The sequence below is a fragment of the Somniosus microcephalus genome, chromosome 7 (assembly GCF_052327205.1).
Source record: "Somniosus microcephalus isolate GS21.2 chromosome 7, FLI_Smic_1.0, whole genome shotgun sequence".
Classification (NCBI taxonomy): Eukaryota; Metazoa; Chordata; class Chondrichthyes; order Squaliformes; family Somniosidae; genus Somniosus; species Somniosus microcephalus.
In genome coordinates, this window is record NC_140993.1 from 116,651,903 (window position 1) to 116,671,885 (window position 19,983).

Below are 19,983 nucleotides of genomic sequence, written 5' to 3' on the forward strand. Positions count from 1 at the left end.
TGCTGCCCTTGTCTTTCTAGGTGGTAGAGGTTGTGGGTTTGGGAGGTGCTGCGGAAGAAACCTTGGCGAGTTGCTGCAGTGCATCTTGTAGATGGTACACACTGCATCCACGGTGCACCGGTGATGGAGGGAGTGAATGTTTAAGGTGGTGGATGAGGTGCCAATCAAGCAGGCTGCTTTGTCCTGGATGGTGTCAAGCTTCTTGAGTGTTGTTGGAGCTGCACTCATCCAGGCAAGTGGAAAGTATTCCATCACACTCCTGACTTGTAGATGGTGGAAAGCTTTGGGGAGTCAGAAGGTGAGGTACTCGCCACAGAATACCCAGCTTCTGGCCTGCTCTTGTAGCCACAGTATTTATGTGGCTGGTCCAGTTAAGTTTCTGGTCAATGGTGAACCCCAGGATGTTGATGTTGGGAGATTCGGCAATGGTAATGCCGTTGAATGTCATGGGGTGGTGGTTAGACGCTCTCTTGATGGAGATGGTCATTGCCTGGCACTTGTCTGGCACGAATGTTACCTGCCACTTATCAGCCCAAGCCTGAATGTCATAGAAACATAGAAACATGGAAGATAGGAGCAGGAGTAGGCCATTCGGCCCTTCGAGCCTGCTCCGCCATTCAACGAGATCATGGCTGATCATCCAAACCCTAGCACCCGGTCCCTACACCAACAGCCATCCCACCTAAGCCCTATCCCCGTAACCCCGTAACCCCACGTATTTAATCCCCCCTAACACTAAGGGCCAATTTTTTTTTAAATCATGGCCAATCAACCTAACCCGCACATCTAGGTCTTACTGCATGTGGGCATGGACTGCTTCATTATCTGAGGAGTTGCGAATGGAACTGAACACTGTTCAATTATTAGCGAACATCCCCACTTCTGACTTTATGATGGAGGGAAGGTCATTGATGAAGTGGCTGAAGATGGTTAGGCCTAGGAGACTGCCCTGAGAAACTCCTGCAGCAATATCCTTGGGCTGAGATGATTGGCCTCCAACAACCACAAAAATCTTCCTTTGTGCTAGGTATGACTCCAGCCAGTGGAGAGCTTTGCCCCTGATTCCCATTGACTTCAGTTTTACTAGGGCTCCTTGATGCCACTCTCGGTCAAATGTTGCCTTGATGTCAAGGGCAGTCACTTTCACCTCACCTCTGGAATTCAGCTCTTTTGTCCATGTTTGGACCAAGGCTGTAATGAGGTCTGGAGCCGAGTGCTGCTGGCGGAACCCAAACTGAGCATCCGCGAGCAGGTTATTGGTGAGTAAGTGTCGCTTGATAGCACTGTCAATAACACCTTCCATCAATTTGCTGATGATTGAGAGTAGACTGATGAGGCGGTATTTGGCTGGATTGGATTTGTCCTTTTTGTGGACAGGACATACATCAGCAGTTTTCCACATTGTTGGGTAGACGCCAGTGTTTTGGCTGTACTGGAACAGCTTGGCTAGAGGCACAGCTACTTCTGGAGCACACGTTTTCAGCACAACAGCCGGGATATTGTCAGGGTCCCTAGCCTTTGCTGTTTTCAGTGCGCGCAGCCATTTCTTGATATCACATGGAGTGAATGGAATTGGCTGAAGACTGGCTTCTGTGATGGTGGGGACCTCAGGAGGAGGCCGATATGGATCATCCACTTGGCACTTCTGGCTGAAGATGGTTGCAAATGCTTCAGCCTTGTCTTTTGCACTCGTGTGCTGGGCTCCGCCATCATCGAGGATGGGGATGTTCATGAAGCCTCCTCCTCCCATCAGTTGTTTAATGGTCCACCACCATTCACGACTGGATGTGGCAGGACTGCAGAGCTTTGTCTGATCCATTGGTTGTGGGATTGCTTAGCTCTGTCTATAGCATGCTGCTTCCAATGTTTAGCATGCATGTAGTCCTGTGTTGCAGCTTCCTCAGGCTGGCACCTTATTTTTAGGTACACCTGGTGCTGCTCCTGGCATGCTCTTCTACACTGCTCATTGAACCAGGGTTGGTCGCATCGCTTGATGTTAATGGTAGAGAATATGCCAGACCATGAGGTTACAGCTTGTGGTGGAATACAATTCTGCTGCTGCTGATGGCCCACAGTGCCTCATGGATGCCCAGTTTTGAGCTGCTAGATCTGTTCTGAATCTATCCCAGTTAGCATGGTGCTAGTGCCACACAACACGATGGAGGGTGTCCTCAGTGTGAAGACAGGACGAAGGTGGTCACTGCTACCAATACTGTCATGGACAGATGCATCTGCAACAGGTAGATTGGTGAAGACAAGTTCAAGTAGGTTTTTCCCTCATGTTGGTTCTCTCACCACCTGCCGTAGGACCAGTCTGGCAGCTATGTCCTTCAAGACTTACCCAGCTCGGTCACTAGTGGTGCTACCGAGCCACTCTTGGTGATGGACATTGAAGTCCCCCCACCCAGAGTACATTCTGTGCTCTTGCTACCCTCAGTGCTTCTTCCAAGTGGTGTTCAATATGGAGGAGTACTGATTCATCAGCTGAGGGAGGGCGGTAGGTGGTACCATGTTGTCCACACTATGCTGTGCTAAATTGCTTAACCTAGAGTGTAAATATTCTTGAGTAAAATGTTTACAAAGCTATCACTGTTTTAAAGATGAGATTTGTTCAGTTCCTTTTCTTGGTGTTGTTGAGAGATCTAACTATGGTCCTAAATGTAAGTCTGACAGTGCTTTGCAGAACCATTTAACACAAAAAAAATGATTCAGTGTTGGAAATGCATATCAGATACCTCATTTCAACATGGGGTGAAGTTTCCTTTTGGGGCATAATCGGGAAGTTACACTCAAACTGATGCCCAATTGTGTGCCCACATCTAATTACACCCAAATTTATTGCCAATCTCATTAAAATATGCCAGAACGTAAAAATGGGTTAGAACAAGCGGAAATCAGCAAAAACAATCTGGGCCTGAGGAAAGTGCCGAACTAACACCATAAACTCCTTCTTTTTGCCAAATCTGAGTCTTCAAGAGGAATTGAGGGCTCCTGGTTCTTCTCCAGCTCCAAGCACCTGTTTTATTCCCAGCCCTTATCCTTTTCCTTTCCCCCTTGTTGTTTCCCACCCTGAACTTGCATTCTATCTTTCTTCTACTGTTCAACAGGCCAAGTGCCTGTACCTTCTCAACCCTTTCCATTTTCTTCTTCATCCCACTGGCGCCCAACCCTAGTCGATTCCTCCCTGTCCAGCAGTTTGTGACCTAGATCCCTATCCCTAACCGCAGACTCCAGTCAAATAAACTCCATGGCCTCAATTTTAATAGGCCTGGAGAGGCGGGTTTGGAGGCGGGTCTGTTGTGAAAATCGGAAAAAATGGCTTCAGACACCCAACCCACCTCCATCCCGCCCCAACCCAATTTTTGTGAGTGTCTGTTCAGCCGCTCCCAAACTGACCTGACTGGAACCGGTGGGACAGGTAGTTAAGGCAGTTAACAGCCTGTTAACTGCCTTGCTAATTCTATTTTCTTAGTGGAATCCCATTTTCGTGCTTCTGGCTCCTGTTTCCCGACTTGTCAGAAACAGGCCAGGTTCTAGGAGACGAGTTGCTGGAGGACATGATTTGTATGCATTGGTGGAGCACTTTAAAAGTGCCCCTGAAACATGGCTGATATTCAAATGCAACAACTTTGCTGTTGTAGGTATGGGATAAGGCTTTGCACATCTACTGACCTTGTGACTGTTCAAGTTGACACCCATCTGCGGTGTGACATGAATGGAATAATTTCAGGCCACTTCAACTGTGCGCTTGCAAGCTTGTTGCCGCAAATGAAATCTATAGCAAGGGGATGGGAAAAATTTATGCCCTCTCATCCTGGTCCTCATAATCGGAGGAGTAGCAGCCGCGTGGCTCAACGCAGATCTTCCTGGGAAGAGGAGTAGGAAGAGGACGAGGGACGCCTTGCATGCCCTGTCGTGACCAATGCAGCATCCCTCCAGTTCACTGCTGCCCATCAAGCAGGGTATGCACACTGCCATGCCACATTCGCATAAGCTTACTCTTCAACCATAGGTGGCTACCATATGGCTCTGTAATTGCAGGCGACACTTGTCCAACGTCATACATCATCTCTGCTATACCCTGTTATTTCCTATCACTTTTACCATCAGCATTACAAAAGCAAATTGCCCTGAGCCCTCAATGCGCTTTTACCATTTCCCAGAACACACAGGCCACACAATCAACTGTTTGCCATAATTCTTCTTTTACACATCACAGAAGGATAATAAACCAGCAACATCCATGATGGTGCGTTCATGCGCCATTGCCTCCACCACGGCAGTGCTGATGTTAGAGATGGACTCCTCCATTCTCTCCACACTCGCACTAACCCTGGAGGCAAACCCTTCTAGAGACACCTGCACTTGTTCCTGTATTTTATGAACCTCTCTTTTTCTGGATGGCCTCAGAGGCACAGCGTCTGCACGCAGCTCAGCAGAGCTAGGAGAGTCCTGTGACCTCCGCAAAGGACTCTCCACTGCTGTCGCTGTCTCCACCATCTGCTGATGCTCACTTGTGTGCTGTGATAGACCAGGTGGCAATACTACGCTAACTCGCGAGGGCCCCACCGAGTTGTGCGTTGTTGCGCTGGTGCTGGGTGTGCTGAGTCCTGGAGACGCTGCTCCCTCAGAGGCTTCAGGTTCCTCTGAGGAGTTGTCTGGCTCTTCGTCCTGGATTGTGGGGAGGGGGGTGTTCAATGGTCCTGTGGGAGAGTAAAAGCATGATTTAGACACCTGATATTGATGTAGCCGACACATCCTTTTGAGCAGATGATACAAAGCAATTCTCTATGAACATCATATGCCATTGCATTCTGAGAGGGATGAAACTATATTATGTCACCAGCTTCCTCTAGTGTGCCCATCTCTCCATCGCCCACTTCCAGGTCCTCGCCACCTCCAACAATCCCGTTTGCAGCCTCCTCAGCACTGGTCAATGTGGTTAGGGTAAGTGTTCCTCCTCCAGTTAGTGCTCTCTCCCTCTTATTGTGAGCTATCTTTTCCTGCAAGGAGGGACACAAGCGGTGTTTCAGCCACAGTGATGGAGTGAGGGTCAATAATCCCTACCATAGAAGCTTTGAGGCAGATGAAGATGGAGTAAGGTGCTAAGAGGAAGCTAGCTCCCTGTGCGTTGTTAGTTGTTGTCACTGCACGACAGTGAGGGTGAGTCTAAGGGGTTCATAGGCAGGATGCTGAAGTAATTCAGTGCAGAGACAGAGATGGATAGGAAAGGGTGCAAGGGAAGTAAAGGTAAGGTGGGATGTGAAGGAGGAGGCTTACAATGCAGAGTGCTGGTGATGAGAAGAGAAGGGAAGCAGATTGAAGGCAGGTGTGATGGGATACTCACTTTTGATGTTCGCACAAGATCATTAAACCTTTTTCGCACTGGATTCATGAGCATGCATATATGGACCTTGCGCTGACCTCCTCTGCAATGCGCAGCCAGGCTGCCTTGGTCTGCTGAGGAGGCTTCCTCCGGCCATCAGGAGGGAAGAGAATCTCCCTGCACCCTCTGACAGCATCCACAAGAACATGGCGGGAGTCATTATTAAATTGTGGAGCTGCCTTGCCTCTGGAAGATGTCATTGCATCTAAATCAATATCAATGAGTCCAGGAAACCACAGGAGAAAGGCTTAGGCTGAATGGCAGCTTTAAAAGCAGCAGCTATGATGACGTCATCAGAGGCAGCCAGCCGACCCGATCGCGCTCATTGGACCGGCCAGCGCGCCTCATTGAAATCAACAAGCTCATTGAATCAAAATCGACATCTGCAGCTGATCCCGCCAGAAGCGGCTCCGGAAACCGCCCACCACACAACCCGACTCCAACCCACCTCAGCAATTAAAATCGAGCCCCATGACTCAATTGCCTACACCTCTGGCTGGATTCCTTCTTCACCTGGCACCTCCTCACCCTCTTGCCCGCCCAAGCACTTTTCTGTCTCTTTCCTACCAGTCTGAATACCCATGCACCCATACATTCCCATCCCTTGTTCTCCTACCCCAGCCAAGCCCATGGCCTGGATGTTTCCCTCCCCATCGTGCAACGTGCAGGCCAGTCGGTACCTGGAACATGCTGGCCTGCAACACTGACTGAATCTCTCCCCATAAAATCACACCCAAGAAATTGTTACCTTCCTGCCTCAACACCCACTACCCGACCATCCACTACCCCTAACATGAAAAACAGTAAAGAGAGAGCCAGAACAGGACAAAGCAACAAGTAGAGAAGAGAACGAAGGAGAGAATGAAAAGTGGAGTGGAAACTAGAGACAAACAAGTGGAACTTACTGTGAGCAATTAATAACTAAATGCTCACAAACCACGCTTTCTCCAAATTACTACATTGGAATTGCTCCAAAACACTCATCTTATTGAATTAATTAATTTGGAGAAAGCTTGGTTTGTGAACATTTGGTTGTTAATTGCCAACTCACCAAAGTCTATTTTGTTAAGTCCATTTTCTAAGACCGGCTTCCTTGCCAATCTTTCTCTGGCCTTATCCGCACCTTCTATCTAGGGCGAGAGAGGAGGTGAGAGATGGGAGGAGATAGCGGAAGAGGAGTAAGGAAGTGAGAGAGGAAAGGGAGATATGAGATGGATTGGTAAGAGAAGTGGGAAAGAAAGATGTGAGGAGAGGAGGAAATTGAAAGGAAGGGAGGAGGATTGAGGCGAGTGAGAGATGGAGGGGAAAGAGGGAGTGAGTAAGAAGAGAAGAGGCAGAGGAGAGGTGGTAAAAGAAAATGAGGGGAGGTGGAGAGAGGAGGGCAGGGGAAGAGAATAAAGAGGAAAGAAGAGCGAGGAGAGGAAGGATAAACAGCATATCCTCTACCTCAACATGAGCAACACTACGGGAGATCTCTAGTAATGAAAAGAATTTCACAAACAAAATAATTTATCCTAATAAGGTTATTGTAGCTGAAAACCAGATCAGTTGGTCAACTCAATCTTTCTTTCGACTCTGATGGAAATGGAGCAAATCCCAACAAGCACTCCTTTAAGCATAAGTTATGGGGAAATTAGTTGCTTAGCTGATTTGGCATTGTTTTCGTCAAAGAAATTTTATTCAACATCTTCTTTACAACTTGCTATGTTAAAGAATGCCTTGTAGTTGACAGATAGTGTGGAAACAATGAGCCAGTGGATTTCTTTTGGCTCTTTTACCAGTTTCGTCATTCAAGACATGTTTGGCTTGAGTATTAACCCCTTTGAGAACTCTGGCAGCATTTTTCCAGCTAGTACTAAAAATCTGAGTTACAGTTGCTTACAATTCAGCTTACATGACTGGGGAAATGTTTTAATATTCAGCATGACATTTGTAGAAAGTTTTTATCTATCTAGTTCATAAAATCTGCACACTCAGAAAACTGTAATGGATGTCCAGTATTAAAACTATCAAAAATTCTAGGCATTAAAACAGAAAATGCTGGAACTACTCAGCAGGTCAGACAGCATCTACATTATTTTGCTTTTGTAAAAATTCTAGGCAGTTTATGGACTCACACCTCTGATTCAAAACATGGTGACTTTTCGGGGCAGGGGTGAGCTGCGCGGAAGAATCAAAGTGGGAGTTATAGAAACACTTTCCCTGTTAAAAGGCAAGGAAGACAAGGACGTTGAGGGAAAATAATTCCAGTGGGCTGGTTACCCTTGGCTGTACTCTTAAAATTCTAGTAACAGCATTCTGGGAACAGGAAGCTGCTGGCTTTTAAGCTGCGGAATGGTGCGTGGAACCTAAAGTGAAGTTACGGCAGCAAAAGGGAGCAACTCCAAGGAAATTCCCATCGCTAGTATGTAAAAATTCAAATGAAGGAAGAATTCTGTTGGAACAAAGCCACTATGCTTTGCATAGAAGTGAAAACTTTCAAAACAGTTCCGATCTAGAACCTTGGAATAATAAAAAGAATCTCTTTAGTCACAAACCCATCATATTCCCTTCCCAAAGAGTGCATAGTTACAACAAATTGCATTTATATAATGTCTTAAAAGTCAAAAAACTCCCCAAAAGACTATACAGATGAGGGACGATAAAAATAGATAAAAGGAATGGACACTGATGCATGGGGGGAGATTGGAAAGGGTGACTGAAAACATATTCACAAAGGTGGGTTTTGAGAAGGTTTCTAAAGATGGAGGGAGATGGAGGGGTTTAGGGAGAGAGCTCCAGGGATGAGGCCGAGTTGACTGAAGGCTCTGCCACTAAGGGTGTGATGAAGGAGGGTGGATGAACAGAATGCCAGAGTCAGAGACCAAAGGATGTGAGAGGGGATATAAGGCTGCAAGAGGTTACAGATGTAAGGTGGAGCAAGGCATAGAGGATGATTGAAGATGAGGATGAGGATTTTAAATCTATTATTTCGAGGGACAGGTAGATCAGCAAGGACAGGATAAATGTTATTTTTTAATTGAATTTTATTTTTATTCATTCACAGGATGTGGGTGTCGCGGGCAAGGCCAGCATTTATTGCCCTTCCCTAATTTCCCTTGAGAAGGTGGTGGTGAGCTGCCTTCTTGAACTGCTGCAGTCCATGTGGTGAAGGTCCTCCCACAGTGCTGTTAGTAGGGAGTTCCAGGATTTTGACCCAGCGATGATGACGGAACGATGATATATTTCCAAGTCAGGAGGGTGTGTGACTTGGAGGGGAACTTGGAGGTGGTGGCGTTCCCACGCGCCTGCTGCCCTTGTCCTTCAGGTGGTAGGGAGGTGCTGTCAAAGAAGCCTTAGCGAGTTGCTGCAGTGCATCTTGTAGATGGTACACCCTGCAGCCATGTTGCACTGGTTCTGGAGGGAGTGAATGTTTACAGTGGTGGATGGGGTACCGATCAAGCAGCATGCTTTGACCTGGATGGTGTCGAGCTTCTTGAGTGTTGTTGGAGCTGCACTCATCCAGGCAAGTAGAGAGTATTCCATCACACTCCTGACTTGTGTCTTGTAGATGGTGGAAAGGCTTTGGGAAGTCAGTCGCCACAGAATACCTAGCCTCTGACCTGCTCTTGTAGCCACAGTATTTATGTGGCTGGCCAAGTTAAGTTTCTGCTCAATGGTGACCCTCACAATGTAGATGGTAGGAGATTTAATGATGGTAATGCCATTGAAGGTCAAGGGTAGGTGGTTAGACTGGGCTAAAAATTTGGAGGCTTACGCAAAAAATTGGCGAAAAGAAGGCGGCCACTCTACACTGGCTGATCTACACTGGCTCCCTGTCCCTCAAAATAATAGATTTAAAATCCTCATCCTCATCTTCAATCATCCTCTATGCCTTGCTCTACCTTACATCTGTAACCTCTTGCAGCCTTATATCCCATCTCACATCCTTTGGCCTCTGACTCTGGCTTTCTGGCGGGTCCTGCGACGTCCTCCATTTTCCCAGGCCCGGCAGTGCTGCCTTTAAGATGAATTGCCCTGCAGATGTGGTAGCGGTGACACGACTTAACGACACCATGGCAAACTTGGACCTTTGCGCTGAGTTCAGCGCTGGGTACTAAGCACGCCAAGTAAACCCAGCGTGCAAGCAGATTCACAGAGGCACTGTCAGCACCTCTTAAAGGGACACACACATCTTTCAGGTAAGTTTGCATTTAAGCTTTTGGACTGCTTTTTTTTTATTTTACTGAAGTAGTGGCTTGCTGCAATAGATATTTAAAGTTTTTTAAGTGTGTAGGGAGTGCTGCTGGATGCTTGCAAGGCCTTGGATGGTAAAGGAAGACCTCCGAGAAGTCAGAACATTGAGCAGTGTGTGAGACTAGTGGTGCAGTTGGTAGGAGATGGCTTTTGAAGATGCATTCACTGACCTTGACCAGTGGTCTGAGGTCTTGAAGCTTCTTTGGGCACTGGAGCCAGGTGGTGGGGGCGACACTGCTGGCAGTGATGGCCTCGGTGAAGTGGTCCCACATCATTCTTTCTGGAGGGCCTCCTGGCCCCTGTGGGTAGAGGACCTCTCTTGCATAAAGCTGGACCCCCTGCACAAAGCTGGAGTGCTGCGTGCAAGACCCTGGGTGCCACTTTTCTGGCTTGCTGAATCTGAAGCACGTTTTCCATTTTTTTAGATGCAGAAGGGAATTCAGCTTTAAGCGCTGAAGACTCCCATTTGAGACTTTTTAATGTTAATGTTTTTCTTAAAAGGCAGTAAGGGCTGAAAACTGCATTTTTTCACTTCAATTTAATTTTTATTAGTTCTGAATGCATTGGCCTTTTAATTGGGAATTAATTAATGGGAATTAAATATTCCAGGGTTCTTGATGTTTCAAAAAGGCAGACAGAATGGAAAAGGGGCAGGGGGTAGCCCTGATAAAGGACGACATAAGGACAGTAGTGAGAAAGAATCTTGGCTCGGAAGACCAGGAAGTAGACTCAGTATGGGTGGAGATAAGAAATAACAAGGGGCAGAAAACACTGGTGGGAGAAGTTTATAGGCCCACAAACTGTAGCTATACTGTTGGACAGAGTATTAATCAACATATAGTAGGAGCTTGTAACAAAGCTAATACAGTAATCTTGGGGGACTTTAATCTTCATATAGACTGGGCAAATCAAATTGGCAAAGGTAGTCTGGAAGATGAGTTCATGGAATGCATTTGAGACTGGTTCCATGACGTATTGTTCTAGAAACTATCAGGGAACAGGGTATTTTAGATCTCGTGTTGTGTAATAAGACAGGTTTAATTAGTAATCTCATAGTAAAGGATCCTCTGGGGAAGAATGATCAAAATATGATAAAATTTCACATTGAGTTTGAGAGTGAAATACTTCAGTCGGAAACGGGAGACTTAAACTTAAATAAAGTCAATTACATCTTGTAGGGGTGAGTTGACTAAGGTAGATTGGGAAATTAGATTAAAAGATATGGCGGTAGATAAGCAGTGGCAAACATTTAAAGAAATATTCCAAAATTCTCAACAAATATATATTCCATTGAGAAATAAAAACTCCATGGGAAAAGTGATCCATCCGTGGCTAACTAAAGAAGTTAAGGATAGTATTAGATTAAAAGAAGAGGCTTATAATGTTGTGAAGAATAGTAGTAAGCCTGATGTTTGTGAGAGCTTTAAAAATCAGCACAGGATGACCAAAAATTTGATAAAAAGGGAGAAAATAGAATATGAGAGTAAGCTAGCAAGAAATATAAAAACAGCTTGTTATAGCTTCTACAAATATGTAAAAAGGAAGAGAGTAGCAAAAGTAAGCGTTGGTCCCTTACAGGTGAAATTATAATGGGGAATAAGGAAATGGCAGAGACTTTAAACGAATATTTTGTAACTGTCTTCACAGTAGAAGACACAAAAAGCATACCAAAAATAGTGGGAACCAAGGGGCTAATAAGAGTGAGGAACTTAAAGTAATTAATACCAGTGCAGAAAAAGTACTTGAGAAACTAATGGGACTAAAAGCCAACAAATCCCCTGGGCCTGATGGTCTACATTCTAGGGTTCTAAAAGAGCTGGCTGCAGAGATAGTGGATGTATTGGTTGTGATCTTCCAAAATTTCCTAGATTCTAAAATGGTCCCAGTAGATTGGAAGTTAGCAAATGTAACCCCGCTATTCAAGAAAAGAGGGAGAGAGAAAACAGGGAACTGCAGGCCAGTTAGCCTGACATCAGTCATCTGGGAAAATGCTGGAATCCATTATTAAGGCAGTGGTAACAGGGCACTTAGAAAATCATAATATGATTAGGCAGAGTCAATATGGTTTTATGAAAGGGAATCGTGTTTAACAAATTTATTAAGAGTTTTTTGAGGATGTAACTATCAGGTTAGATAAAGGGGAACCAGTGGCTGTAGTATATTATGCAAGATAAGGGGTCGGGGGGTAATATATCAGCATGGATAGAGGATTGATTAATGGACAGAAAACAGAGAGTAGGGATAAATGGGTTATTTTCCAGTTGGCAGGCTGTAACTAGTGGGGTACCGCAAGGATCAGTGTTGGGGCCTCAGCTATTTACAATCTATGTTAATGACCTAGATGAAGGGACTGAGTGCAATGTATCCAAGTTTGCTGATGATACAAAGCTAGGTGGGAAAGTAAGCTGTGAGGAGGACGCAAAGAGCCTGCAGGTTAAATGAGTGGACAATAAGTTGGCAAATGGAGTATAATGTGGGGAAATGTAAGGTTATTCACTTTGGTGGGAAGAATAGAAAAACAGAATTATTTTTAAATGGTGAGAAACTATTAAATGTTGCTGTTCAGAGAGATTTAGGCGTCCTCGTACAGGAAATACAGAGAGTTAGCATGCAGGTACAGCAAGCAATTAGGAAAGCAAATAGCAGGTTGGCCTTTATTGCAAGGGGGTTGGAGTACAAGAGCAAGGAAGACTTACTACAATTGTACAGGGCTTTGGTGAGACCACTCCTGGAGTACTGTGCACAGTTTTGGTTTCCTTATCTGAGAAAGGACATACATGCCTTCGAGGCGGTGTAACAAAGGTTCACTAGATTGATCCCTGGGATGAGAGGGTTGTCCTCTGAGGAGAGATTGAGTAGATTGGGCCTGTACTATCTGGAGTTTAGAAGAATAAGAGGTGATCTCATTGAAACATAAAAGATTCTGAGGGGGATTGACAGGATAGATGCCGAGAGGTTGTTTACCCTGGTTGGAGAGTCTAGAACTAGGGAGCATAGTCTCAGGATAAGGAGTCGACCATTTAAGACTGAGATGAGGAGGAATTTCTTCATTCAGAGGGTTATGAATCTTTGGAATCCTCTACCCCAGGGGGCTGTGGATGCTGAGTCATTGAGTATATTGAAGGCTGAGATAGATAAGATTTTTGACTCTAGGGGAATCAAGGGATATGGAGATCGGGTGGGAAAGTGGAGTTGAGGTCGGAAGATCAGCCATGATCTTATTGAATGGCGGAGCAGGCTCAAAAGACCATATGGCCTGCTCCTGCTGTTAATTCCTATGTTCTTGTGCTAATTCATAGCCCTTTTAATTACTCACAATTCCTTGCGATACCATAGACTTTCTCCCAGAGGCTGTTAGAGGCTGGACGCCACTTCAGGACGGGCACTTCAACTTCCATTCCTGCACAACGCCAACAGGAGGGCATTGCACAGTAAATTAGGGCTGGGCTAAAAATCTTTAGTCCCCAGCCAAATTTTTCTCTGATTGCGCTTCGTCCATTTTCAGCGGCCGTTAACCCGAGCCGGCAACTCTCATGGTGGCCACGAATTTTTCCCCCACTCTCTCTTGTTGGAGATGGTCATTGCCTGGCACTTGTATGGTACAAATGTTACTTTGCACTTAGCAGTCCAAGCCTGGATGTTGCCCAGGTCTTGCTGCATGTAGGCACGGACTGCTTTGTTGTCTGAGGAATTGCGAATGGAACTGAACACTACAATCATCAGCGAACATCCCCACTACTGACCTTAAGATGGAGGGAAGGTCATTGATGAAGCAGCTGAATATGGTTGGGCCTAGGACATTGCCCTGAGGAACTACTGCAACGCTGTCATGGGGCTGAGACAATTGGCCTCCAACAACCACAATCATCTTTCATTGTGCTAGGTATGATTCCAGCCAGTGGAGAGTCTTTCCCCTGAATCCCATTGACTTCAATTTTACTAGGGCTCCTTGATGCCACACTTGGTCAAATGCTGCCTTGATGCCAAGGGCAGTCACTCTCCCCTCACCTCTGGAATTCAGCTCTTTTTCTCTGTTTGGACAAAGACTATAATGAGATCTGGAGCCGAGTAGTCCTGCTGGAACCCAAACTGAGCATCGGTGAGCAGGTTATTGGTGAGTAAGTGCCGCTTGATAGCACCGTCAATGGCATTTTCCATCACTTTGCTGATGATTGAGATTAGGCTGATGGGGCGGATTGGATTTGTCCTGCTTTTTGTGGACGGGACATACAGGGGCAATTTTCCACTTTGACGGGTTGATGCTAGTGTTGTAGCTGTACTGGAACAACTTGGCTAGAGGCGTGGCTAGTTCTGGAGCACAAGCCTTTAGCACGACAGCCGGATTGTTGTCGGGGCCTATAGCCTGTGCTGTATCCAGTGATCTCAGCCATTTCTTAAAACCGCATGGAGCAAATTGAATTGGCTGAAGGCTGGCATCTGTGATGATTGGGGCCTTGGGAGGAGGCTGAAATGGATCATCCACTTGGCACTTCTGGCGGAAGATGGTTGTGAACGCTTCAGTCTTGACCTTTGCACTCACGTACTGGGTTCTGCCATCGTTGAGGATGGGGATGTTCATGAACCCTCCTTCTCCCATTAGTTGTTTAATTGTCCACCACCATTCACGACTGGATGTGGCGGGACTGCAGAGCTTTGATCTGATCCATTGATTGTGGGATCACTTAGCTCTGACTATAGCATCCTGCTTTAACTGTATGTAATCCTGTGTTGTAGCTTCACCAAGTTGGGACCTCATTTTCAGGTATGACTGATGCTGCTCCTGGCATGCTCTTCTACATTCCTCATTGAACCAGGGTTGGTCTGCCTGGCTTGATGGTAATGGTAGAGTGAGGAATATGCCGGGTAATGAGTTTAGCGATTGTGGTGGAATACAATTCTGCTGCTGCTGATGGCCCACAACGCCTCATGGATGCCCAGTTTTGAGCTGCTAGATCTGTTCTGAATCTGTCCTCTTTAGCACAGTGGTAGTACCACACAACACGATGGAGGATGTCCTCAGTGTGAAGACGGGGCTTCATCTCCACAAGGATTGTGAGGTAGTCACTCTTACCAATATTGTCATGGACAGATGCATCTGCGACAGGTGGATTGGTGAGTACGAGGTCAGGTATGTTTTTCCCTCACGTCGGATCTTTCACTACCTGCCGCAGGCCCAGTCTGTCAGCTATGTCCTTCTGGACTCGGCCAGTTCAGTCAGTAGTGGCGCTACCGAACCACTCTTGGTGATGGACATTCAAGTCCCCCATCCACAGTACGTTCTGTGCCCCTGCTACCCTCCGTGCTTCCTCCAAATGCTGTTTAACATGGAGGAGTACTGATTCATCAATTGAGGGAGGGTGGTAGGTGGTAACTAACAGGAGGTTTCCTTGCCCATATTTGACCTGATGTCATGAGACCTCATGGGGCCCAGAGTCAGTTTTGAGGACACCCAAGGCCACTCCCTCCTGACTGTGTACCATTGTGCTGCCACCTCTGGTCGGTCTTTCCTGCTGGTGGAACAGAACAGGGATGGTGATGGAGGAATCAGGGACGTTGGGTGATAGGTATGATTCTATGAGTATGATTGTATCAGGCTGTAGAATTTGTAGAAATGGGTTTATGTTGCGGCGCAGTTTTTAAATTTGCATCTCTTTGCTGTCATTGAATTGTATGTTTTTGAAAATGTCAACATGAGATGGAGGTTTGCATTGACATTTTGATATATTCTGAGAACCAGGAAAAGCATGTTGGATGAAATGAGTTCATCATTTTATTTTTGATTTTTGAGGAGTTACCACAAATTGGATGGCATAAGTTTTCAATGCTATTCGTGTTTTCAAAGATAGTTGAATATTAATGAATCCTTTTCGGTTGCAAGAAGAATCCAATTTCTAGTTTGTGTTTTGCAGAAAAAAGTGACACTAAACACTTTTCTGGACACCTTGATGTCCGATCCTCCACCACAATGTCTTGTCTGGCTGCCACTCATGCATCGCCTTGCAAACGTTGAAAATGGTAAGTTATGAACAATTTAGCACAATTCTACCTTACAATACTGGCTGCTTTTTTCTTTTACATTTTTCTCTTCTAAAGGTAATGACTCACTCTGGGATTACAGCTTTCATGAGCACTGGTGGCCCTCTGGTACCTCAGTCAATCAGCCAATCAGGGGCCTCGTAGCCCATTCCTGCCCTCATCCCAAGTCCTCCCACAAGCACTTTCCAGCAGGAATCACCAAATAGTGATCAGGAGCACAGGGAAACTCAGGCCAATTGTAATGCCTCAGATAACTCAGCAAAGAACAGGGATAACAAGTGACCTTCCTGGCATGTGTAGTTCAAAAACAATTTGCATCTCTCCTTGCATACCAAAAAATTTCTCAAACTTCTTTATAGAGTGAAGGTTCAGCTCCACACTGGGAATTTACCAAGTACTCTGCTCAGTAAAATCTGGCAGTGAAGAAGAAGAGGCCCCAAAAAGAAGTGCTCCTCCAGGCTCCACAAGCTGGCGCACTGGTGCCCCCCCATGCTATTTCTCCCCCACCCCTCCATCCAAGGAGCTACATCCCTGCTGACCAGTTCAGCCTCTGAGCTTCCCAATATTGTGGAGGCCTGGAGCTGACAAATTGCAGGGGGAGTGCCTTTTTGGGGCGTGCAGCTTGCAGCAGCATGTTAATGGGCCTGGCCCTCGACCTAGTCCAGCTGGAGGGATCGTGCGGCTGGCTTGCCCACTTTTCTGGCCAGCTGCCCGATAATTAAAATCTACCACACACTATTTTTGTCAGGAGCAGGAGTGTTGGAGGCCAGATAGCCCTATAGCTCAAAATCATGGCCCATATATTAATAGACAAACACTAAAGTGAAAAAAATGCACTCCATTCGTCTTGTAAATTTCTATGGTCAAGTATTTCCGAGTGCCAGTATATAAGTTGAAGGATACAGTGCGGGCTAGCACTAAGTTGTTCCTGTATCTAGAGCATCACTTTGTAAGTAGTACAACAAGGGGTCTTGCGAGTGTCAAGATTTGCAGGAAATCACCCTCACAGGACAATTTGAAAACTAGTGCTATAGAGAATGAATATATTCTTTCATCAAAGTACTTGTAATACTTCAAATATACAGTATATATGCAAAATAAAATATGACTGAAAGCAAAGTAAAAATAACCTCGATGCTTTTGTATTCCGAATACACAGTCTTCCACCCTGTTGAGTGTTCCTACTGCCGCAGTGAGAGCATGATGGGTTTTCGATATCGTTGCCAGCAGTGTCACAATTACCAGCTCTGTCAGGACTGCTTTTGGAGAGGCCATGCAAGTGGTTCTCATAGCAACCAGCACCAAATGAAAGAATACACATCTTGGGTAAGAAGCACATGAATTTATTGGGTATAAGATCAAAAGGTGCATCTATATATACAACATAACAATAATACAATTTGTTTAATTTATAAACAATATATTGCAGCCCTGTATAGTGTAAATTGTAATCATTTCATTCAATTTACTTTTTCTTTAGGTTGGTTGGTGGGGGGGGTGGGTGTTGGAGAGAAGTAGTGGCCTGTATTTTGTGGTAAGAATAACAGTGAGGCTATCAGCGCTCAATGTTATATGGTGTAAAATGGACAGTCTCAACATTGATATTGGTGAAGACTGCAACAGCACACCCTGTGGAGGAGCAGGGTATCACTGACGGCAACTTCCAGATTTCTGCGTTTAACTGCTCATGTGCTGACGCCGGAAGTTGCTGTCAGTTTAACCCAGTAATAAGGACGAGCGCTGACAGCCTCACCTTTATTAGTACAGCAAAATGTCAGGCCATTTTCCTTAAACAAGCTTTGCTAAAAAAAAATACAGGATCAAAATACCAAATTTTCAGCTGAGCTTTTGTACCAAGTAAAATTAATTCATCTATAAGAATACCGGAGCGGGGGAGCAAAGGTGAGAAATAGTTGAACAGCTTAAGAGAAATTATATTCTGTAGATGAACTCTATGCGCACTGTACTCAAATGATCCTTTATGAAATGATAATTTTTAGTTTCACTGTTCACCACTATAGGCAGGAAAAGTTCTAATGTTACAATTGCTCCTTTTTATAACACAACTTTTTTGGTGAAACATTGGCCCGTATTTTGCGGTTGTAATGATGGCGAAGCTGTCAGTGTTCGCCGTCATTTCCCTGTGAAATTGACAGCAACTTCTGGTGTCTGCGCACTTAAACACGGAAATCAGGAAGTTGCTGTTTGATTTGTCCTGCTCCTCTACAAGCTTCGATACACTGGTACCTCATCGAGAGACACACTATTAAAACACATGAAGGGTGTGAGGTTGCTGTACTTACCCACTAGTTACCCACTAAACATGCCAGAAAATGTTAGCGCTGGTGCATTCAGGTGTAAGTGATTTTTTTAATGGCATGATACGTCTTAATTACTGCCAAACAACCTCTCTGGCACTGAAAATTAACTTTTACAAGTGTGGAGTCTTATTCCTTCAGATTTAATTATTGTTGGAAATTTAAAAAAAATAAAAAATGAAAATAAACATTTTTTTCTTTTTCTTTCTCTTTTATCTCTCTTTTATTCCAATCTTTCTTTCCCTCTCTTTATTTTGCTTTCTATACATTATTTTACATTGAATTAAATATTCTAACTTACAGTTCCTGGTTTAGAATCTGTGAGCAGGATTTTAACTTGAAGGCGGGTAGGGAGCGGGGAGGCTGTAATTACGGCCGGGGAGGACGGGTGTCCTTCAGACCCTGCTGAATTTAACGGCAAGGCTAGATTAGCATTTTTTTTCTCTGTTTCCCACCCCACAGCCAGCCATATTGGGAAGCTGGCTAGCTGTCAGGTGGGTAGGCCTGCGGCACCAGGCCACAGCCGGGAAGGAGGGAGGGATCGGAGGCTGGGATTGGCGGGGAGGCTGGTGGGGGATACGTCGAAAGGTCTGTAAGGGTTTGGGGGCTTCTTTAAACTGGTTTAAAGTAATTTTCCTGGTCTTACAGCCTTTGCCTGCAGTCAGACCAATTCCAATAAAACCAATTTTAAAACAGCGGTTTCGAATCGCTACCCCACCTTCCAGTTCTGACTGCAGGGCTTATAATTATTGATATTAAAACAGACACGTAGTTTGGATGAGAGAAAAAATCAAGTTTTATTAACTAAATAAACTACAATCCAAGAATAAACTATGCCACACGAACACAGTAATTACATTAAAACTATATAACAGGGGGGTTGCAGACGGCGAAAATGAGGGATAAAATGACTACAATGTTATTTAAACAATCTTAGCAATTACCCTCAAATCACCACCCCAAACTCCTGCTAGGTTACCTTGTTGAGGAGTCAGAACCCCCTGCTCACCTTTGGTCCAGCGAAGTAAGAGGCCCGATAGCTTCTCAGCAGCTATCTTTATACCTGGTCAGGTCCTGCTGTTCTGCCCTGCAAGGGCTGTGTGCAAAATTCCCCGCCCAAAGAGTCCAATACACAAGAGAAAGCTGTGATTGGCTAACTCAAAGTGGTTAGACTGGGTTAATGTGTCTTCCGGAGCTCCCTGGGCTGAAACAAAAGAGAATGCAACAGCCCTATTGTCCAGAATGCTAAGTGATTTAGACCCATTCAATTGTTAAACGTTTCCCATTCAAGGTACAAAAGTCTCTTCTGCAGTTTAGATGTATCCACTCGATATACAAACAAATGCTAATAGCATTCGATTGCTTTGTAAACAAAGCATTGTCCTTTGTCTTCGGCCATGTGGTGACAGCCATTTTTATCCCTGGAAATTTAAAAGCACAATGCCCAGGGGTCTCTTTAATCAAAAAAATTGATCTTCAGAACTGTAAATTATTGCGAATTCTTACAGGTCGGGCTCGGGGGTGGGGGGTCGGAAGGCCGGGATCAGTGGGGGGACATGCGGTGGAGATCGGTAGTGGGGGATTCAGTAGGCCGGGATCGGAGAGGGTCAGTAGGCCGGGATCAGAGGGCAGGAGGTGGGGGAGGGGGCCAGGGATCAGAGTTCAGAAGGGGGTGTCAGGGGTCGGAGGCCAGAGTGGGGTTCAGAGGCTAGGGATCGGAGGTTGGAGGCCGGAGAGAGGGGGTCAGGAATTGGAAGCCAGAGGGGGTTCCGGGGCTGGGGTTCAGAAGTCGGAAGTGGTAGGTCGCGGGCTTGGAATTGGAGGCCAGAGCGGGGCCGGGGATCAGAAGGTCGGAAGGTGGATTGAAGATTCAGATTTCTACCACTTTAATCTCCCACCTGACCCAAACTCGTCCATTCTTTGGGGTTAAATTCCCCCGTGTGTTTCAGTGAGGATTCTTCAATCTGATGGGTTGAAGATACACGCTGTTGCTTGCCCTATTCACAC

General features: G+C 45.5%; 1 protein-coding gene across 14 annotated transcripts in view; it reads left to right on the forward strand.

Moving 5' to 3' along the window:
• Positions 1–19,983, forward strand: part of dtna (dystrobrevin, alpha) — a 364,320-nt gene that overhangs the window by 160,335 nt on the left and 184,002 nt on the right. For all 14 annotated transcript variants that reach the window (XR_015079004.1, XR_015079005.1, XM_085992861.1 and 11 more), the window contains exons 7-8: positions 15,532–15,637; positions 16,818–16,984. Coding sequence is in view for 12 of the 14 variants with exons in the window: in XM_085992861.1 (XP_085848987.1) it covers positions 15,532–15,637; positions 16,818–16,984 (273 nt within the window). In the remaining 2 variants the exon portion in view is untranslated. The remainder of the gene's footprint in view (positions 1–15,531; positions 15,638–16,817; positions 16,985–19,983) is intronic.